This window comes from Neopelma chrysocephalum, unplaced genomic scaffold, assembly GCF_003984885.1.
Source record: "Neopelma chrysocephalum unplaced genomic scaffold, ASM398488v2 Primary Assembly neopelma1_60, whole genome shotgun sequence".
In the NCBI taxonomy this organism is placed as follows: domain Eukaryota; kingdom Metazoa; phylum Chordata; class Aves; order Passeriformes; family Pipridae; genus Neopelma; species Neopelma chrysocephalum.
The window spans coordinates 6661879-6677079 of NW_020897715.1; the positions used below are offsets into that span (position 1 = coordinate 6661879).

The following is a 15201-nucleotide window of genomic DNA, read 5'->3' on the forward strand; positions in this document are numbered from 1 at the left end:
TTCCTGTAAAGGTACTTTTCACCAGTTGGCACCACATTTATGCTGCTGCATGGGGTCATTCTGCCCCAGAGAGACTTGGCTTGGCATTTGCTTTTGAACTTCATAAGGTTTCCAACAGGTATTTCTCCAACCTGCAAACATCCCACTCAATTAGCCCTAGTCTCCAGCAGGTCAATTCACCCTCACAGTCTGGCAGCAGCCACAAATTTGCTCTAAGTACATCAGTGACCTGCAAGAGCGGCTGGAATGTAGACAAACTGCCCCTGCAGTGATGCCACCAGTAACAAGTTCAGGTGGACTTCATACAGCTGATCAGAACCTTTCAAGTTCAGCGCTACACACAACTTTTCACCCACTTAATAATCCACTTCCCAAACCATATCTCACCAGTTTGGCTACAAGCACACTTCAGGAAATCTTATTATAAGCTTCTTAAGGCTAATAACACTCACTGTTCTTCCTTTGTCCATAATCTTGTCCTAGGTACTTACAGCAATAAATTCAGGACCTCTTTTCACAGCAGTCTCAAGTTGTGGAGACACCACCGTAACTGCTTTTCCTCACTTCAGTTTTCACCTTGTTTGTAGCCACATCAATTTATCAAACCTAAGCCATGCCTCTTGAGTCTCAAATAACACAGCTGCAGAGCAGCTCTGAAAATCCATTACCAAAAGAATTTTCACTAACAGTTCCACAGTCCCACAGACCTCACCTCTTTCTGTAAGGCAGAACACTCTGCAGAGTCTTTCAAAGATATTAAATGAAGCTTAGACAAAACTGTTTCTCAATAAGAGATCACATTCTGATTTGTCAAAAGGTAACATAAGTTATTAAATGTTCATGTGAGAACACTGATGCATCACCTGTAATAATTAATCTGGTTACAATAAAAAGCCTTACTATTTTACAGCCACTGAACTTAACAGTTGTGTTATACATATAGAATCATAGAATGGTTTGGGTTGGAAGGGACCTTAAAATTTGTCTTGTTCCAGTGTCCTGCCATATAAGCTGTGTGCAGAAGCCTGAACTACTTGTGATACCACAAACTGATGAAATACAGCTAACACAGAACTTAGTATGCTTCTTCCTATACAGGATATCCTGGACAAATGGGAATATTGCACTTGCTAGTTATCAGAGGTAGACTATTTTATGCTACCTCAGCTACCAATAATACATTGAAACCTTCAACAGGATGCATTTAAATTTCCCAAGTGATTAATGGTATGGTCACAACCATCACATTCTCATGGTTGACTTCTTTAGAACTATAGTCTCTTTAAATGTTAAAGTACCTTAATGAAGTCATAACAACATTACTTCTGTTTCAAGAAAGTTTACCTTTTGAAGTCAAAAGTGCACTGAAGTGTTTAAAACACAGAAATAGCATCACCAGTGAAGGGCTGAGAAGTGGGTTTTTATAATGCAATTATCAATCTTTACAAATATATTCAAAAATGGTATTAAGCTTAACAGCTCTTGACATCGCTTCTCCAACCTCTAGTAATGATTTTTACCAGAGCTAAGTAGTTGTTTTGTTGTGGCAAGGGCCAACAGATGATGCTGGAGAAATGAAAGGAACTTGGGGAAAAAAATTACCCCAAATCAGAAGTCTTGCCCTTTCAGTTACTTGCATTTGATGTAATTTAACTTATGCTTGACTCAGTGATTATTCTTCTACCAAATTATGTACACTGAAATTAAGTAAAGCCAGTTATCCAACCTGAACATGATCTCAACTTTGTCCATATTCTTTCTCCAGCATCCACTCATCCTGTTTTTAAGGCTGTTTTTAAGTGTGCTTGTCCCAGCAATAATTAGTTTTCAGCTTAACCACCTGCACCACTGGTGCTATTTCAAGTAAAAAAAGCAACAGAAGTGGGCAAAGAATGCCCACACAAAACAGGATTAAGAAAAATTTAAGTCTAACACTCACTTGTAATTTTCTAACTCAAGGGCTAACGAAAGTAACAAATCCAAAAATAACTAATAAATTCATCAAGCTAGCTCAGGTGGTTTTTTCCACTCCTCTGTACACACATCAACTATGGAGACGTGTTTGACTAGTCTTTACTCACCTTCAGCAGATGATTGCCATTTCAATGCCTCCAAATTTTGTACATGCCACTGCACTCCAGGGACAGCACTAGCACCTGCTAAGTATTTAAAAAAATCTCTTAAGAAAACATTCTGTTCTGTACAAACTAACCCCAGGACTAGTTTAAAAACTATCATGTTATACCAGCCTTGACTAATAGAAAAGGAGAAAACAATGAATCCCTGTAGACATATAAAGTTATCTTAAATGTCAGATAATGAAAGTCTGACATTGGGGGGGGGAAAGGAGGAAAAACTGGCAAGAGTCTCTACTGCTGTAAATAATCCTGGTACAACAGTCAACTCCAGACAGAATGAAGCCTGGTCAAGTGTAGCCTAAGAATAAGAAAATATGCTATTCTGAGTTATTACAAAACTAAAAATGTTTTTACTTCTGTACACTACTTGATAAACAACTGAAAAGCAGTAAAAATATTAAACAGAAGAAGGCAGTAGTGATAAAATAGGATTGTCTGGAAGGTTGTTACTATTTTTCACTACTTGAACTAAAAGTGACCTTCTCAATAACATGCTGATGATAAACTTGACCTACCTTAACCTTCCCCAACACTTGGAAAAAGCAAGGATAAAGGACAGAGACAGAAGTTTCAGTACTTTTAATTATTTTTTATTCTTGTTGCTAATTTTCTTCTATTGTTAAGTCATGGACAGAAAGACCAATTTTTGAGTTCACATTTGAAACATTTCCAACTCTAAAAGTTAATTACCTGAAAGAATGAGGAGAAAAATAACTCCTGAAGCATTCATGTATTGGATAATACAAAAAAGTTAGTTCTGTGATTTTACCCTGACTTGGAAGTTGTGCTTTGCCTTAAAGCTCTTCATCACGAGACTGTGTACTAAGTTGTGTAATAAGCAGCCACTGGTCCAGCTTTTCTAGAACCAATGTAAATGTTGGCTATGAGCCCCCTCAAGTCTTACTCATATGTACCTACACTTCATTTTAACCCACTATCTTCACATCTTTTCACATCCAGGGGAGTAAGACAAGCTTTCATCTAACAGTTTTTTTATCTCCCCCCACTTTATAGACTCAAACACTATAATTGTTTTCCCCAACAAGGTCTTTACTGCACATTTCACTCTTTAATAGCCTCTCATATATTTCCTTGCATTCTATCCACATTCAGCTATTCCCATCTTTTCTTTCTTAGCTCATCTTGTGATTTCTTCCTACACTAACATGATACTCTTTTCTAAGCAACCCATCTGCTTTCTAACCAGGAATAAAGAATAATGCTAATGACCCCTTTACCTCTAACAAGAAAGTCAGATCAACTTATTTCATGCCTAATGAAGTAATTCATCATCTTCTCCATCCTCTCAATATATTACTGCACTTCAGATAGCAATGATCTCTGAGGCACTGAATACAACTGCCCTTCAAGAAAGTACTTCTCTAAAATCTTGTTTTAGACAGGCTAATCCTAACAAGAAACCCCCATAGATACACAGAACCATAGAACTGCTTAGGTAAGAAGGTACCTTTAAAGATCATACACTTCTCCTCCTCTTCAAACAACAACAAAATCAAACACCACATGGTATAACAATGATTAAATAATTGCACCTATACCTATTCTTCACTAAGAAAATCTGACCACTTAGTTCATATCCAACTATCAGGTCCCTTAGAAAATTCCTCACAGGAACTTCTGCATTACTATCCACATACCAATCAGCACAACAGTCATCAGGGGAAAAGAAAAAAAACAAACCTTCAAATAATCCTGATTCAATACAACACATTCATTCAAAGCTGGAAACAAAAGTCCAAGTCCAAACACAAACTGTGCTAGAGCAAAGTAATCTGTCATCACAAAGCCCACCTTTAAGTGGAAAGGTAGTAGGGCTCCAGAGCAAGCAGACAATCTCAGCACTCTCACTCTGCACACTTATCTAACCGGGCTGGAGCTGCACCTTCCGATAAAGAACTTTGTTTGGACAAAGCCCGTTCAAGCACAGAACAGCAGCTCAGGCCACCCCCACAGCAGCGCTCTGGTGTAATACCGGATGGAAAGTCATACTCTTAAAGTTTATTGCTCTTCAACAGATAACCACATCAACACTGAAAAAAGGACAACATTTACTAACAGCACTGCACATAGCTGGCACTTAGTAAGATTATCTTTTAACAGTCCGTATAACAGGTTTTCTACTTCTCTTACCCTGCTTTCATTCACTACTAATTTTGTTTCTACAAATTGAGATTTAGACACCTGACTCTAGAGCTTCTTACTTATTTTTTCCTTTGAGCTCCACAAATGGTCCACTTATTAGCCCCACACACTGATTACTGAAGCAACACAACCCCAACTCCTATTCCCTTTTCACATCAAATGCAATTTACATCTGTGATTTTGCATACCTTTAAAGCTCTACTACCAGCACCTGAAAGGTAATCAGCTGGTACAGCTGCTCTGTAAAGCCAACATATTTTTGCTTCTTCTGCTACAGAACAGTCCTTTGTTTCTCAATATCACCCTGGTAGCAATACTACATAAAAGGGATGGGAAAGAAAAGCCTAGATTTGACCATATTTCTAAACAGAATATCTGACTCTAATCTCACAAGAAATAAATCCTGCTAGAACTGCCTTTTGTTCAGTATTAAACAGTATCCATATTCCATGACATAAAATTAAGTTATTTAAGGAGGCAAGAGAAACACATCATTTAAATCAAGTAACTGTTCAACCTTTACATAGCACAAGTGGATAAAAAAACCATCGCAATTCTTTTATGATACTCCAAGTGTTCAGATCTTAAATAACATTGTACTTCATTTCCATATATATGGGAGCTCTTGCACAGCAGAAGCATCACAGTGTAACAGTAATCTTGAACATGACAGACCTACCACAATGAAACAGAGCTAAGAACCATTCCACAGCAGCACACCCCATAATCTAACTAGTTATCCTGAAGTATAGGCTGGACAAACTTCTGGCAGCTTTTTTTTTTTCCTAATTATCAAACAATCCAGATTTAAACTCTCCTATTTGAAGTTACTCTTATTTCTACCACTGAATTTGCTCTGTTTCTTCACACAGTAGTTTCACACACTGCCCAGCCTACTACACAGTTCACCACCAATTCATTCTTTCCAACTTCTCAAATACTTTCTATAGTTTTTCTATTCCTTCTCTCACTATTGTCATATTGACTCATCTAATGTATTTTTAAAACTGCATTTTTCTCCATACAATTTCCAAAAAACAAATGCATATTCAGACATGACTTTCTAAACTATTATCGTTGACTTTGACACACAATGATGAGAAAAATACATTCTGTTGTCTTTTTGAACACTCTACCATGCTTCCCCATTTCCAAGGCAGTAACCTGGTTTGCCTGACCTCCTGTTTTTGCCATGACTTAACCTGAAAAATCAGTAAAAAGGCTTATACTCAAACAGACTGTTTTGGTTAACAGTTACTTGGGAAATTTCTTCTTTTTTTAATTTTTTTTTTAATATATTGTATACTGTATACTTATACCACCTACATCTTTATAATCCTATCCTTCCAGCTCCACTACCATTCTGGAGCCTGTACGCCAAGCTGCTTTGAAAAAAAAAAATACAGTGAAACTTAAAAAGATATATGCCCCACACATTTTTTCTAGCCTTACTAAGAAACTTAACCAATAATTCAAATTGAAAATAAATAATTATTTCCTCAATGAAAAAAATGCATCTTGAGCATCTTTCCTTTCTATTCACCTCACTTTATGATTTTGCTAATTTTTAATTCGTACTTATATTCCAAAAAACCCTGCAAAAATCTTTTTACTGTGTACAAACTAACAAGGCACTGAAATTATGAGGAATTAATTTAGTAGCTTGTTTACAACATAGCTGAAAAATATTTGTCACAATGCAGAGTAAGTTATTTTATGGATTTAAGGTTATGATGATGTTTCTTATGGATGCCATACATCTCCCCTAGTTCAAAGCTATACTGATTTGATCATACAAGTTCAGTACCTACTTCATCGAATCATGCACTGTTTGACTGAGAAGTGGAACAATTACTTGTGCATGTTACCTGAACCCAATAGTCTTGCTTTCCTAAGAAGAGCAGTATTTACTAAAGCAGATTTATTTTTATTCAAAAATCCAGAATTTGCTGTTATTTCAGATGCCTGATACATTTTCTCTCTTTGTGCCTCCCCTTCAGTTTTTTGGTGGGAGTGTTGAGGGGTTTTTGGCAATATTTCTCTGAGGAATTACAGATCAAATATATCATTTCTAATTGTCACCCAAATGATTGTATAAAAATTGTTCTGATTGTGTAGTGGCATTATTCTACTAGGGTTTGTATTTTTTGTGGTACCATTTTCAAATCTTCCTTTTGTTATCATTATCAGAATTGGCCAACCAATAGTAGGAAAGGTGACCAAATGTAATCAGCAGTTTTGAATTCCATCAACACGTAATCATGCTCAAAATGTATATAGGAGCACTCTTAAAAGCCACAGTCATAACAATAGTTTTCCTTCATACTCATGTGTTACAATGATAATGAAAACAATTGTGGGAAATTTCAAGTGGGAAAAAAACCAAACTAAAATCTGAGATATTGACAAAAAACCCAATCTTCCCCTGCTGCTTATCCCACAGTCCAAAAGTCACTAGTAGTTTTTTTAAGTTTCCCTTTTCATCCAGAGATTATGCTTCTAAACTTTGTGCTTATTCCCACACAACATTGCCGCGTCTGGCAGATGTTCTGAAGTGTTATCAGTCAAGTTCACATATGCCAAAAAGAATCTGGGAAGACTGACATCCGAATGACACTCATCAAGACTAAACCGGTAAGTCACTGCGTGACACGGGGCACGGATGCTCTTAACTTCATTGTTACTATTATCTTCACATTTAGATATAAAAATAGCTTGTCAAGGTTATGTCAAGTCTGAAGCTTCACCTTTTTAATTGTAAAAGAGCAGAAATAACCCCAAAAAAAAGGGAGAGAAGAAAACTGCAAAAAGTTTGCCGACCCTATGGAAATTAATCTTCAAGCCTTAAAGTTTTGAAATGTGATGCCTTCTCAATATTTACAAAGTTCGGAACAATGATCTTTTTTGAAAGCTACATCATTGCCAGAGGGGGGAGACTATTACATACACGAGCACAATCCTACAGCAGCAGCGCCTCAAACTCCCTCCCTGAAAAAGCATTTCTCAGATACTACACAACTGCTTTACGGCTTGCAAGTTCCTGGGTATTTTTATCACATGAATCTCCAGAGACTACCTCCTCTAACTTGTTCCTCCTTCATTAAAGAGGGAAGGGACACAGTGTCTCCTATAATAAAATATCCTTGCCAACTACTCATTGCTGCATTGGGAATACAACGGCAGGATGACGGTTTTCGATTTGCTCTCGCCCAACTCCACTTTTATCCCCTCTCATCTTCCACTGCTGTAAAAAAAAAAAATGACACCACGCACAACACACCGCACGCAGTAGTAAATAAATAAATAAATAAATAAATTCCTGCTCAGTTTCCAACTGCTACGTCGCTTGTTTGTTTCCCACAGGAAGATGCACGGGAAGGGGGGGCTGGTGATGGCACTTTCCCCCGAGCGGTCACGCCAAGCCCCGTGGGGCCCGGCACCGCAGTGCCCCCGGCAGCAGCTGCTCAGGATGCGGGTGATGAGAAGCGCACAAAGCCACCGCACCGGCAGCGACCTCACCCCGCAACCAGCACGGATTTCACCCTCGGCGACGGGGAACAACCACACGGGCCAACAGCGCCGGCAGCAAAGCGCGCACTATCCCAGCCCCCAAGAGCACCCGCAGAACGCCAAGACCCTTCTGTCCTTCCCACAGGCAGGGAAAGGGGAAGTGCAGGGGGAGAAAGCACCCGTGAATTCCCGCAAACAAGCAAAATCCCGCCCGTTCAGGAAGGGAATTTCAGCGGATAACCTGCCGCCAGCCAGGGGAAGCCCCAGCCCCGCCGCCGGCGGATAAACTTCCCCTGCTGCCTCGCCCGGGCCGCGGCCACCCGAGCCCGACCGCCGGGGAAACTCGGTCCCCCGGGACACTCACCCGCCCTCCCGGCGGCACTGGCGGCGGTTCCCGGGGGGAAGCGCCCGCGGGTCTGCCCGGCGCGGTGCGGGCTCCGGCTCCGACTCTGCCCCGCATCGCTCCCTCCTGCACGATCCCGGCCGCGTCCCGCCCGGCTCCCCCCGCGCAGGGCGGCCGGCAGCCCCCGGCAGCCCCCCCACCCCGCCCCGCCGGCCGCCACACAAACTTTCCCTCAACTCGGCCGCGTCCCCCGGCGCTCCCGGGGCTCGGGTTTCTCTCCTCCTCTTCCTCCACCCACCCTCTCGCCTGTCCGCCAAGGGGAAAAGTTCCACTTACTGCAGCAGAAGCGAGAGAAAACCAACCCCAGCAGCCCCAGCCCTGGCCCGGGAGGCACCGCGGAGCGCAGCCGCCGCCGCCGCTGCCGCCACCGGGGGGAGGCACCGCCACCAGCCGCTAGGAAAAGTTCCCGGCGGGCGGCAGGAGCCGACGAAGGGGGAAAACCAGCGGCAGCCTCCGCAGCGGCTCCGGCCCCTGCCATGCTCCGGGCTCGGCTCGCAGTCGCCGTCGCTACGCCGCCCGGCCGGTCCCGCCCGGTCCCGCTGCCCGCGCCGGCGGCGCCTCCCCACACGGAGCGTGTGTCACTGAGCGGGGCGGGGCGCGCCGCTCCCGCCCTCCTCAGAGCGGGCCGCACCACCCGCCGCAGGGAGGGGGGGTCGAGGGAGGGTGGGAGGCGTGTGCCGTGCGCCTCCACCGCGACCCCCGCCACCTCCCCCCCGCCCCAGGGCGAGTCGCCTCGCCCCCGCCTTCCCCGCCCCGCTGTGTGGGACTCGCAGACGCGCACCGCGCACGGGGGGGGGTTCCCGTAGGTATCGCGGACGGCGGGTGGGAGGGGGTGCCACGGTGTCCTCCCCCGAGGGCTGTTGGTACGTCCCGCCCCGCCCCGTCGCTCCCGCCCCGAGCGCGGCCGGGGGCGCCCGCCCGGACCCGCCGCCCTCCCTTGGCTCCCGCCCCCTCGGCATCCCCCCCGCCCCCTGCGCCGGCCCGGCCCGGGCGGCCACTGCCCCTGGGCTGGGGACGGGCCGGCAGCGCTCACCCCGGGCGGGGCGCCCCAGGGGGCGGTGGGGGACCGGCCACATCCCGCTTCTCCGGGCGCGGGCGTTCCCAGGCGCGGGGGGATCCGGCCGGGGCCGCTCCCGGTGTCCCGCGGGTGGACGGGCCGGTTCCTCCTCGGCGGGGGCGCCTGCCCGCTGCGCCGGACTCCCGCGCCGGGGCCGCAGCGTCGGCGCCGCGGTTTTGCCAACAATAAACTTTCCCGGCGTTGTCCCCTCGTGGCTGGCGCTGCCCGCGGCACATCCCCGGGCGGGGCGCGCAGGGTGCGCTGCCCGGGCACCGGCGAGGGGTGCCCCGTTCCCTCCGCACCTCCAGCGTGGCTGGGGCAGCATCCCGGCCGCACGAGGGGAACATGGAGCGCTCGGGTACGGGGCGATGCGGAGCCATCCCCAGCCTGCAACAGATGGCGGTGTCCAAAGGCGGACTCTGGCAGAGCTAAGCGGTCTGAAATCATCTGGGAGCAGAGTGAGCCCTGTGCAGAAATCACCGAGGAATACCAAATACGGCCCTGTGCAGCCCTCGCAGAGGGGCCTGCAGGGGTCCGGGGGCAGCAGGCAGGGTTTCTGTCACGCTCATGCCTGTAGAGATTTTTGGCCGTGGCACAGCGCATAGCTGTGCTCCGGGAAAGGCTGTCATCGACGAGGGCAGAGCTGCTCCACAGGGAGCGATGATGCCCCAGCCACGGGCGGAGACCAGTGCTGTAAGTATAGTCAGGGCAGAGTGGCCACTCGCGAGGCGAAGAGGGAATTCATGCCTTTGCCCAAGGTCCCAGGAGTCCGGCTAAGGGCTGTCTCAGAATTAGAGCATTCCGTAATCAGGTCGTAAAATTAAAGGTGACTTTTCTAAGAAATGCAGTTTCTTTGCTGCATCTTTGCGCTGATCGTCAGTTTTGTGGGTACAGTGCCAATGGATGTATCCCCAAATTAGATTTTCAACAGCAAAATACAGAAACTTGAAAAAATTGGCTTGAGAGTCTTGCTTCTTTACAATCTAGGTGTGCATTCTAGTTTCAGATGCACTATCCTTGCAAAACCTCAAGGAAAATATTGAATAGCTGTATATAGATCATACCTGGTACTGAGACATCTACTGGGAACAGGTTCTACGTAAGCCCCACATTTTCCACAAACAGTGTAATATTTGATGATTTCCTTCAGCAGTGGGCATGAAGAGCAGTTTCTCTCAAAGCTACGCATGGCTAAGTTTATCAGATGCTCACAATAGTATGTTCATCCAGTCTTCAGCCACACTGAATGTTTGCCAATTAACTGGCCTCATTAATTTGTGACTGTGAAACAAAACAGAATTCAGGCGAAGAATTACTACAGGCAAACTGCTGGCCGTGATGGATGTTGGACATTCATCAACATTTTGCTCTGAAAACCAACATAACTGAGAGGACTCCTAAAGTTTTTTGAAATCAATGTAATTTAGTAAGTCTAATCCTCAGCTAGCACAAAGCTGTTCTCATGCCAATTTGCTCTGTGACAGGGACACAGGATTGCTCGGGTGGTACGGAGGATGCTGTCCAAAGGTTCATAGACAGGTTTGTTCAGCAGTTTGTTTAAAAGAGCTTTTCTCGCTCTGCTGATACTTTTGAAGCCTGGTCCTTTACTCTGTTGTTAGACTCTGCCGTTTTGATTCCATGGTAACCAATATATTCCACCATGCCAATAAACCTGGATAAATATAATACTGAATTAATCATTAGAGCCCCATTTTTATTTATGATAAGAGCCTTTTTACGTGGGAAAACTGATGAGCATAATTGTAGCAGAATAATTTATACTGGTATGGCTGTGCTGATGTAACTTTGCAGGTAGATGTTTTAATTGGGTGTAATTATTCCATTTCCCTATATAGACGAGTCCTATATAGATAAATCCCATTTTATAGTTAACAGTCGAAGCAAATTACATTGCATAATTACATTTACACCAAGTTAAAGGCACTCTTAGGATGGGTAGGAAATATAATGGGGCCATAGTGTAATTGAGAGTGCAACCTTAAAATCCTGTTTCTGACAACTATAATCAAATTGCCATCTGCTATAATATTTTTATTCTTTCTCATTCCAAAACAACAAAAGGCATTAAGCCTGTTTAAAATAAAATGGTTTGAAGGTCTAGCACCAAAATATGTACATTAATTCATGCAGGCTAAGGAAGCAAATGCAATTTGTCATATTTAAACAAAACTGTGCCCAGTCTGTAGGTAACATCTTCCAGTGCCAGATTCAGCACTGTTGTAACCAGGCATCCTGGGGACTTTGTGATACAAAAGGAAATTTGACTTCATGATATCAAGGCTAAATTTGGCTCCCCGATGCTTAGAACACTCCTGAAGGCATGATGCTCCAAACAATTAATCTTGCATAATATGGAATAAACGCGTATAGGACACACTAGCTCAGTTCTTGTAAATCCGTTGTTACTGGCATATTTTTTCCGTAAAAAGATGGTTTTCTGCAGTTGGCAGCAGTCCTGTTCAAAAGCATCTTTGAACTGTAGAAATACAAAAGACTGTACTTTATTTCCAGTCCCTATTTCCCTCTCTCTCTCACCATTGTCCACCCACCTGCCCTTCCCCCACCCATGAAAAAAAAGTCCCTTACCCTTAGTTTAGACCTGGGAGTTTGGCAAGTGTTTCCTTCTCTGTTCTTAACCCTTTTGGTAGTTTGAAAACAAAGTCCTGAAGCAGTGTGAAATTAACTTATATGCATATCATTTGAAGTGACGGCACAAATTCCCGCTGGAATGAAGGGCTATTCACTTCAGTGGGAATCGTCAAATAGATTTGTCGCAGAACAATGTGCTTTTCTGAAAACTCTCGCTTCCATTCGACTGCATGGGACGGGGCCTCCCTGGCAATAGTTGCACACCACCACCCGTTATGACCCTTTAAAATAAAACCACACCAAACCAATCCCAAACAAAACCTGCCTTTTTCTTTTTCTTTTTTTTTTTTTCCTTTTTACTTTTTTTTTTTTCCACGCACTTCCAGCTGGATGAGATATTTAGCTTGTTATTGCACAGGGTTTCTGCCATTTGCTAGCAGGTGGTTGTCCTTCTGCATCGTTCCTCCAGTCAGAATAATTCTGTCTCTGGGTGTGCCTCAGCAAAACTGCTGCCAGAGTGACTGTTTTCTGTACTGTATGGAGAGAGGTACCTGTCCAGTTCCTTGTCTGGAAAGCCATGGAGAAGGATCTCTGTAGGCTGTGCAGCAGGCATGACTGACAGCGGTTCGAGCAAGACCAATGGACGTGGGCTGCATATTTATGTGCATGCGTCTTAGAGCCCTCCCCCAAATCTTCGTTGGCGAAGCCTAGCCATGATGGTCTCCTGACCCAGTGGTGGACTTGGCTGATTATCCATGGATGTGTTTGGAAAGGGCTCAGACAACACCTCACAATCCACAGTTTGGCCTATCACAGGTGAACTATGTTTTTAATAGTGTTGGATACACTTAGGAATTTTTGGGGAAAGGATGCTCTATAACCCTGACTATTATCAAGAAATTACTAATTTGCATACAGTATAATGCAAAATGATCTGGATTGTCATCTCATAAAAAATCTATCATAATATTTTGATATAAATCATAAACAGGCTTAGCCAAAAATAACATACATACAGTCGCATGGCATATGATATTTTTAAAATCTGTTTGCCCATCTTATTAAAGATGACATACTTAAATCTCGTTTCAATCAAAGACCCTTTAAGGAGATTCCTTTAAGGAGAAATCTGAGTGTCTGACTCATTCTTCATCGCAAAGTACGATTAGAAAACTGGTTCTCTTGCTCACACAGTGGCCCTGCTCTCACATATTTGTGCGAGAACTGTTATGTGTCTCAGAAAAGTCCCAAAGCTCGTGCTTTTTTTCACAAAAGAGTAGTGCAGTTATTGACAATAACCACTCTCCAGCATTATGTTTCATACCCATTGTCAGAAGTACATATCATCCAGACTGCAGTGCACCTGAGATTCCCATTGTCTCACCTGAGAGGTTTAAAACTCACAGACAACTAAGTGAATTCCTCATGCATTTCTGACAGAAAAAAATAGGTAAGAAAATGGGAGACTTTCCATTTACATCTCTCTGGTTGCCACTTACCTCACTGACAAAGAGAACAGAAAACTTAAGGATTCCTCTCAGAAGTAAATTTGCAAGACAATGCTTCCTCTGTTTTCTTTCTGCTGCTTCCCTTTACTACAGTCTCTTGCTCTCCTTCTGTATGCCTGTTTTCTTGCCTCTCTCTTCCTCTTCAACAATTTATGTGTGCTTATATTGAGGTGTGATATTTTATACTAATAAATACAAAACACCCTTGATTTGTAAGTATCTGTATGGACAGATGCACAATTTGCATACGTTGTTCTAAAAGTACAGCTTTTCTTTCTAGGCACAAGCATTAGATACTCAAGATGAACAGAAAGAGTAAAGTGAAGGGAACAGGTAGAGAAGAGAGGAAAAAGAGAGAACGAGTGAGTGAGGGCTGGTACTGTGATGTTTTAAAAGAGAACAGTTAGAAACGGGAAGAAACCCAAAGAACTGTACCCTGGGCTATAGCTGGGAGTAGCTGGGGTAGCAGAGGGAGGATGTCAAGTTGTGTCACTCCCCCTGGGGCTGATCCTTAGACAAAACTATTAGCCAGAAGCTGAGGGCGTTGCCAGTCTTTTTGGGTGTCAGTTGGACATCCCTGTACTGCAGTCCCACTTCCCTATTCTTGGCACTGGTCTCTCCAGTGGCCAAACAGATGCCTCCAGGCACACCTCCACAATCTGGCTGACTTCTCTGCGCAAGAGATGCTGATCTACTGCTTCATCCAGCCTAGTGGAGGATGGATAATTATCCGACATGGTCTTGGTCCAGCTCTGTAAAATGATTCTTGGTGTCCTTGTAGATGTTTCTCTCACAGCTAAAGAAAACCAAAATAAATCTTCTTTTCTCAGCATCAAAAAGGAGAAAAATGATTTAAAAAAAAATTATATCCCAATGAGGTCACAATTTTATAGCTCATACCTACATTTTGCAATGATATTTTAATTGTGCCAATTCACTGACATGATCCCAGCCCCAGCAGGAGGTTAGTTCCTGATTCAAGGAATAGGAAAAAGGAGTTCTAACATTCATTTTAATGTGAACCTTTACTCATTTTTAGTATCTGCACTGTTACACTAGCTTCACTTAATTATGGGAGAAGAAGCAGGTTAGAATTCCCTGGAGGAACTCGCTCTTTTTTCTTCTCAGACTTACTCTCTTCATCTTCTCAACTGCTCCTCCCTTAGTCTTTTCATTTTCCTTGAGAGTGCTTATTCTTATCATTAGAAATGAGCACATCTTGGCAAGATCTTAGCTACTAAAAATGGTGTAAACTTATTACTCTGTTTAATTCTTTCCCCCCATCTTTTCCTCTGTGAATTGGCTGTTAAATGCATCAGGTTTTCCACAGTATGATGAGTGGAGTACATGAACCCAAAGGTTATGCCTGCCTGTGCCCTAGGGTTACATCTTGGATATGTAATATATGAAAGATGCATCAAGGTAAAGTCACAAGGTCGCTGCAGTAATGTGCATATGTGTGTCCAGAGAAGGGCAACAAGGCTGGTGAAGGGTCTGGAACATTTGAGGGAGCTGGGGTTGTTTAGCCTGGAGAAGAGGAGGCTTGGGGTAGACCTCATCACTCTCTACAACTCCCTGAAAGGAAGTTGCAGCCAGGTGGGCCTAGGTCTCTTCTCCCAGGCAACCAGCAGAGGGCACGGTCTTAAGCTGCACCAGGGGAGTTTTAGGTTGAAGATGAGGAAGAAGTTCTTCACAGAATGGGTGATTGGGCATTGGAATGGGCTGCCCAGGGAGGTAGTGGAGTCACCATCTCTGGAGGTGTTTAAGGAAAGATGGATGTGGCACAGTGCCATGGTCTAGTTGACAAGGTGA

At 44.1% G+C, this 15201-nt stretch overlaps 1 protein-coding gene across 10 annotated transcripts in view; it reads right to left on the reverse strand.

Annotated features, from left to right (window-relative positions):
* The window catches only part of NECTIN3 (nectin cell adhesion molecule 3), an 88221-nt gene extending 79484 nt beyond the window's left edge, over positions 1–8737 (reverse strand). For 2 of the 10 annotated variants that reach the window (XM_027680965.1, XM_027680966.1), the window contains exons 1-2: positions 8491–8736; positions 2082–2159 (exon numbers count right to left, since the gene is read on the reverse strand). In XM_027680965.1, coding sequence (XP_027536766.1) covers positions 2082–2159; positions 8491–8692 — 280 coding nt within the window. In that variant the 5' untranslated portion in view covers positions 8693–8736. Of the gene's footprint in view, positions 1–2081; positions 2160–2828; positions 7547–8490 lie in introns of those variants that run through there. The other 8 variants (XM_027680970.1, XM_027680971.1, XM_027680963.1 and 5 more) reach the window with 7 other exon arrangements.
* Between the last annotated feature and the right edge of the window lie 6464 nt (positions 8738–15201).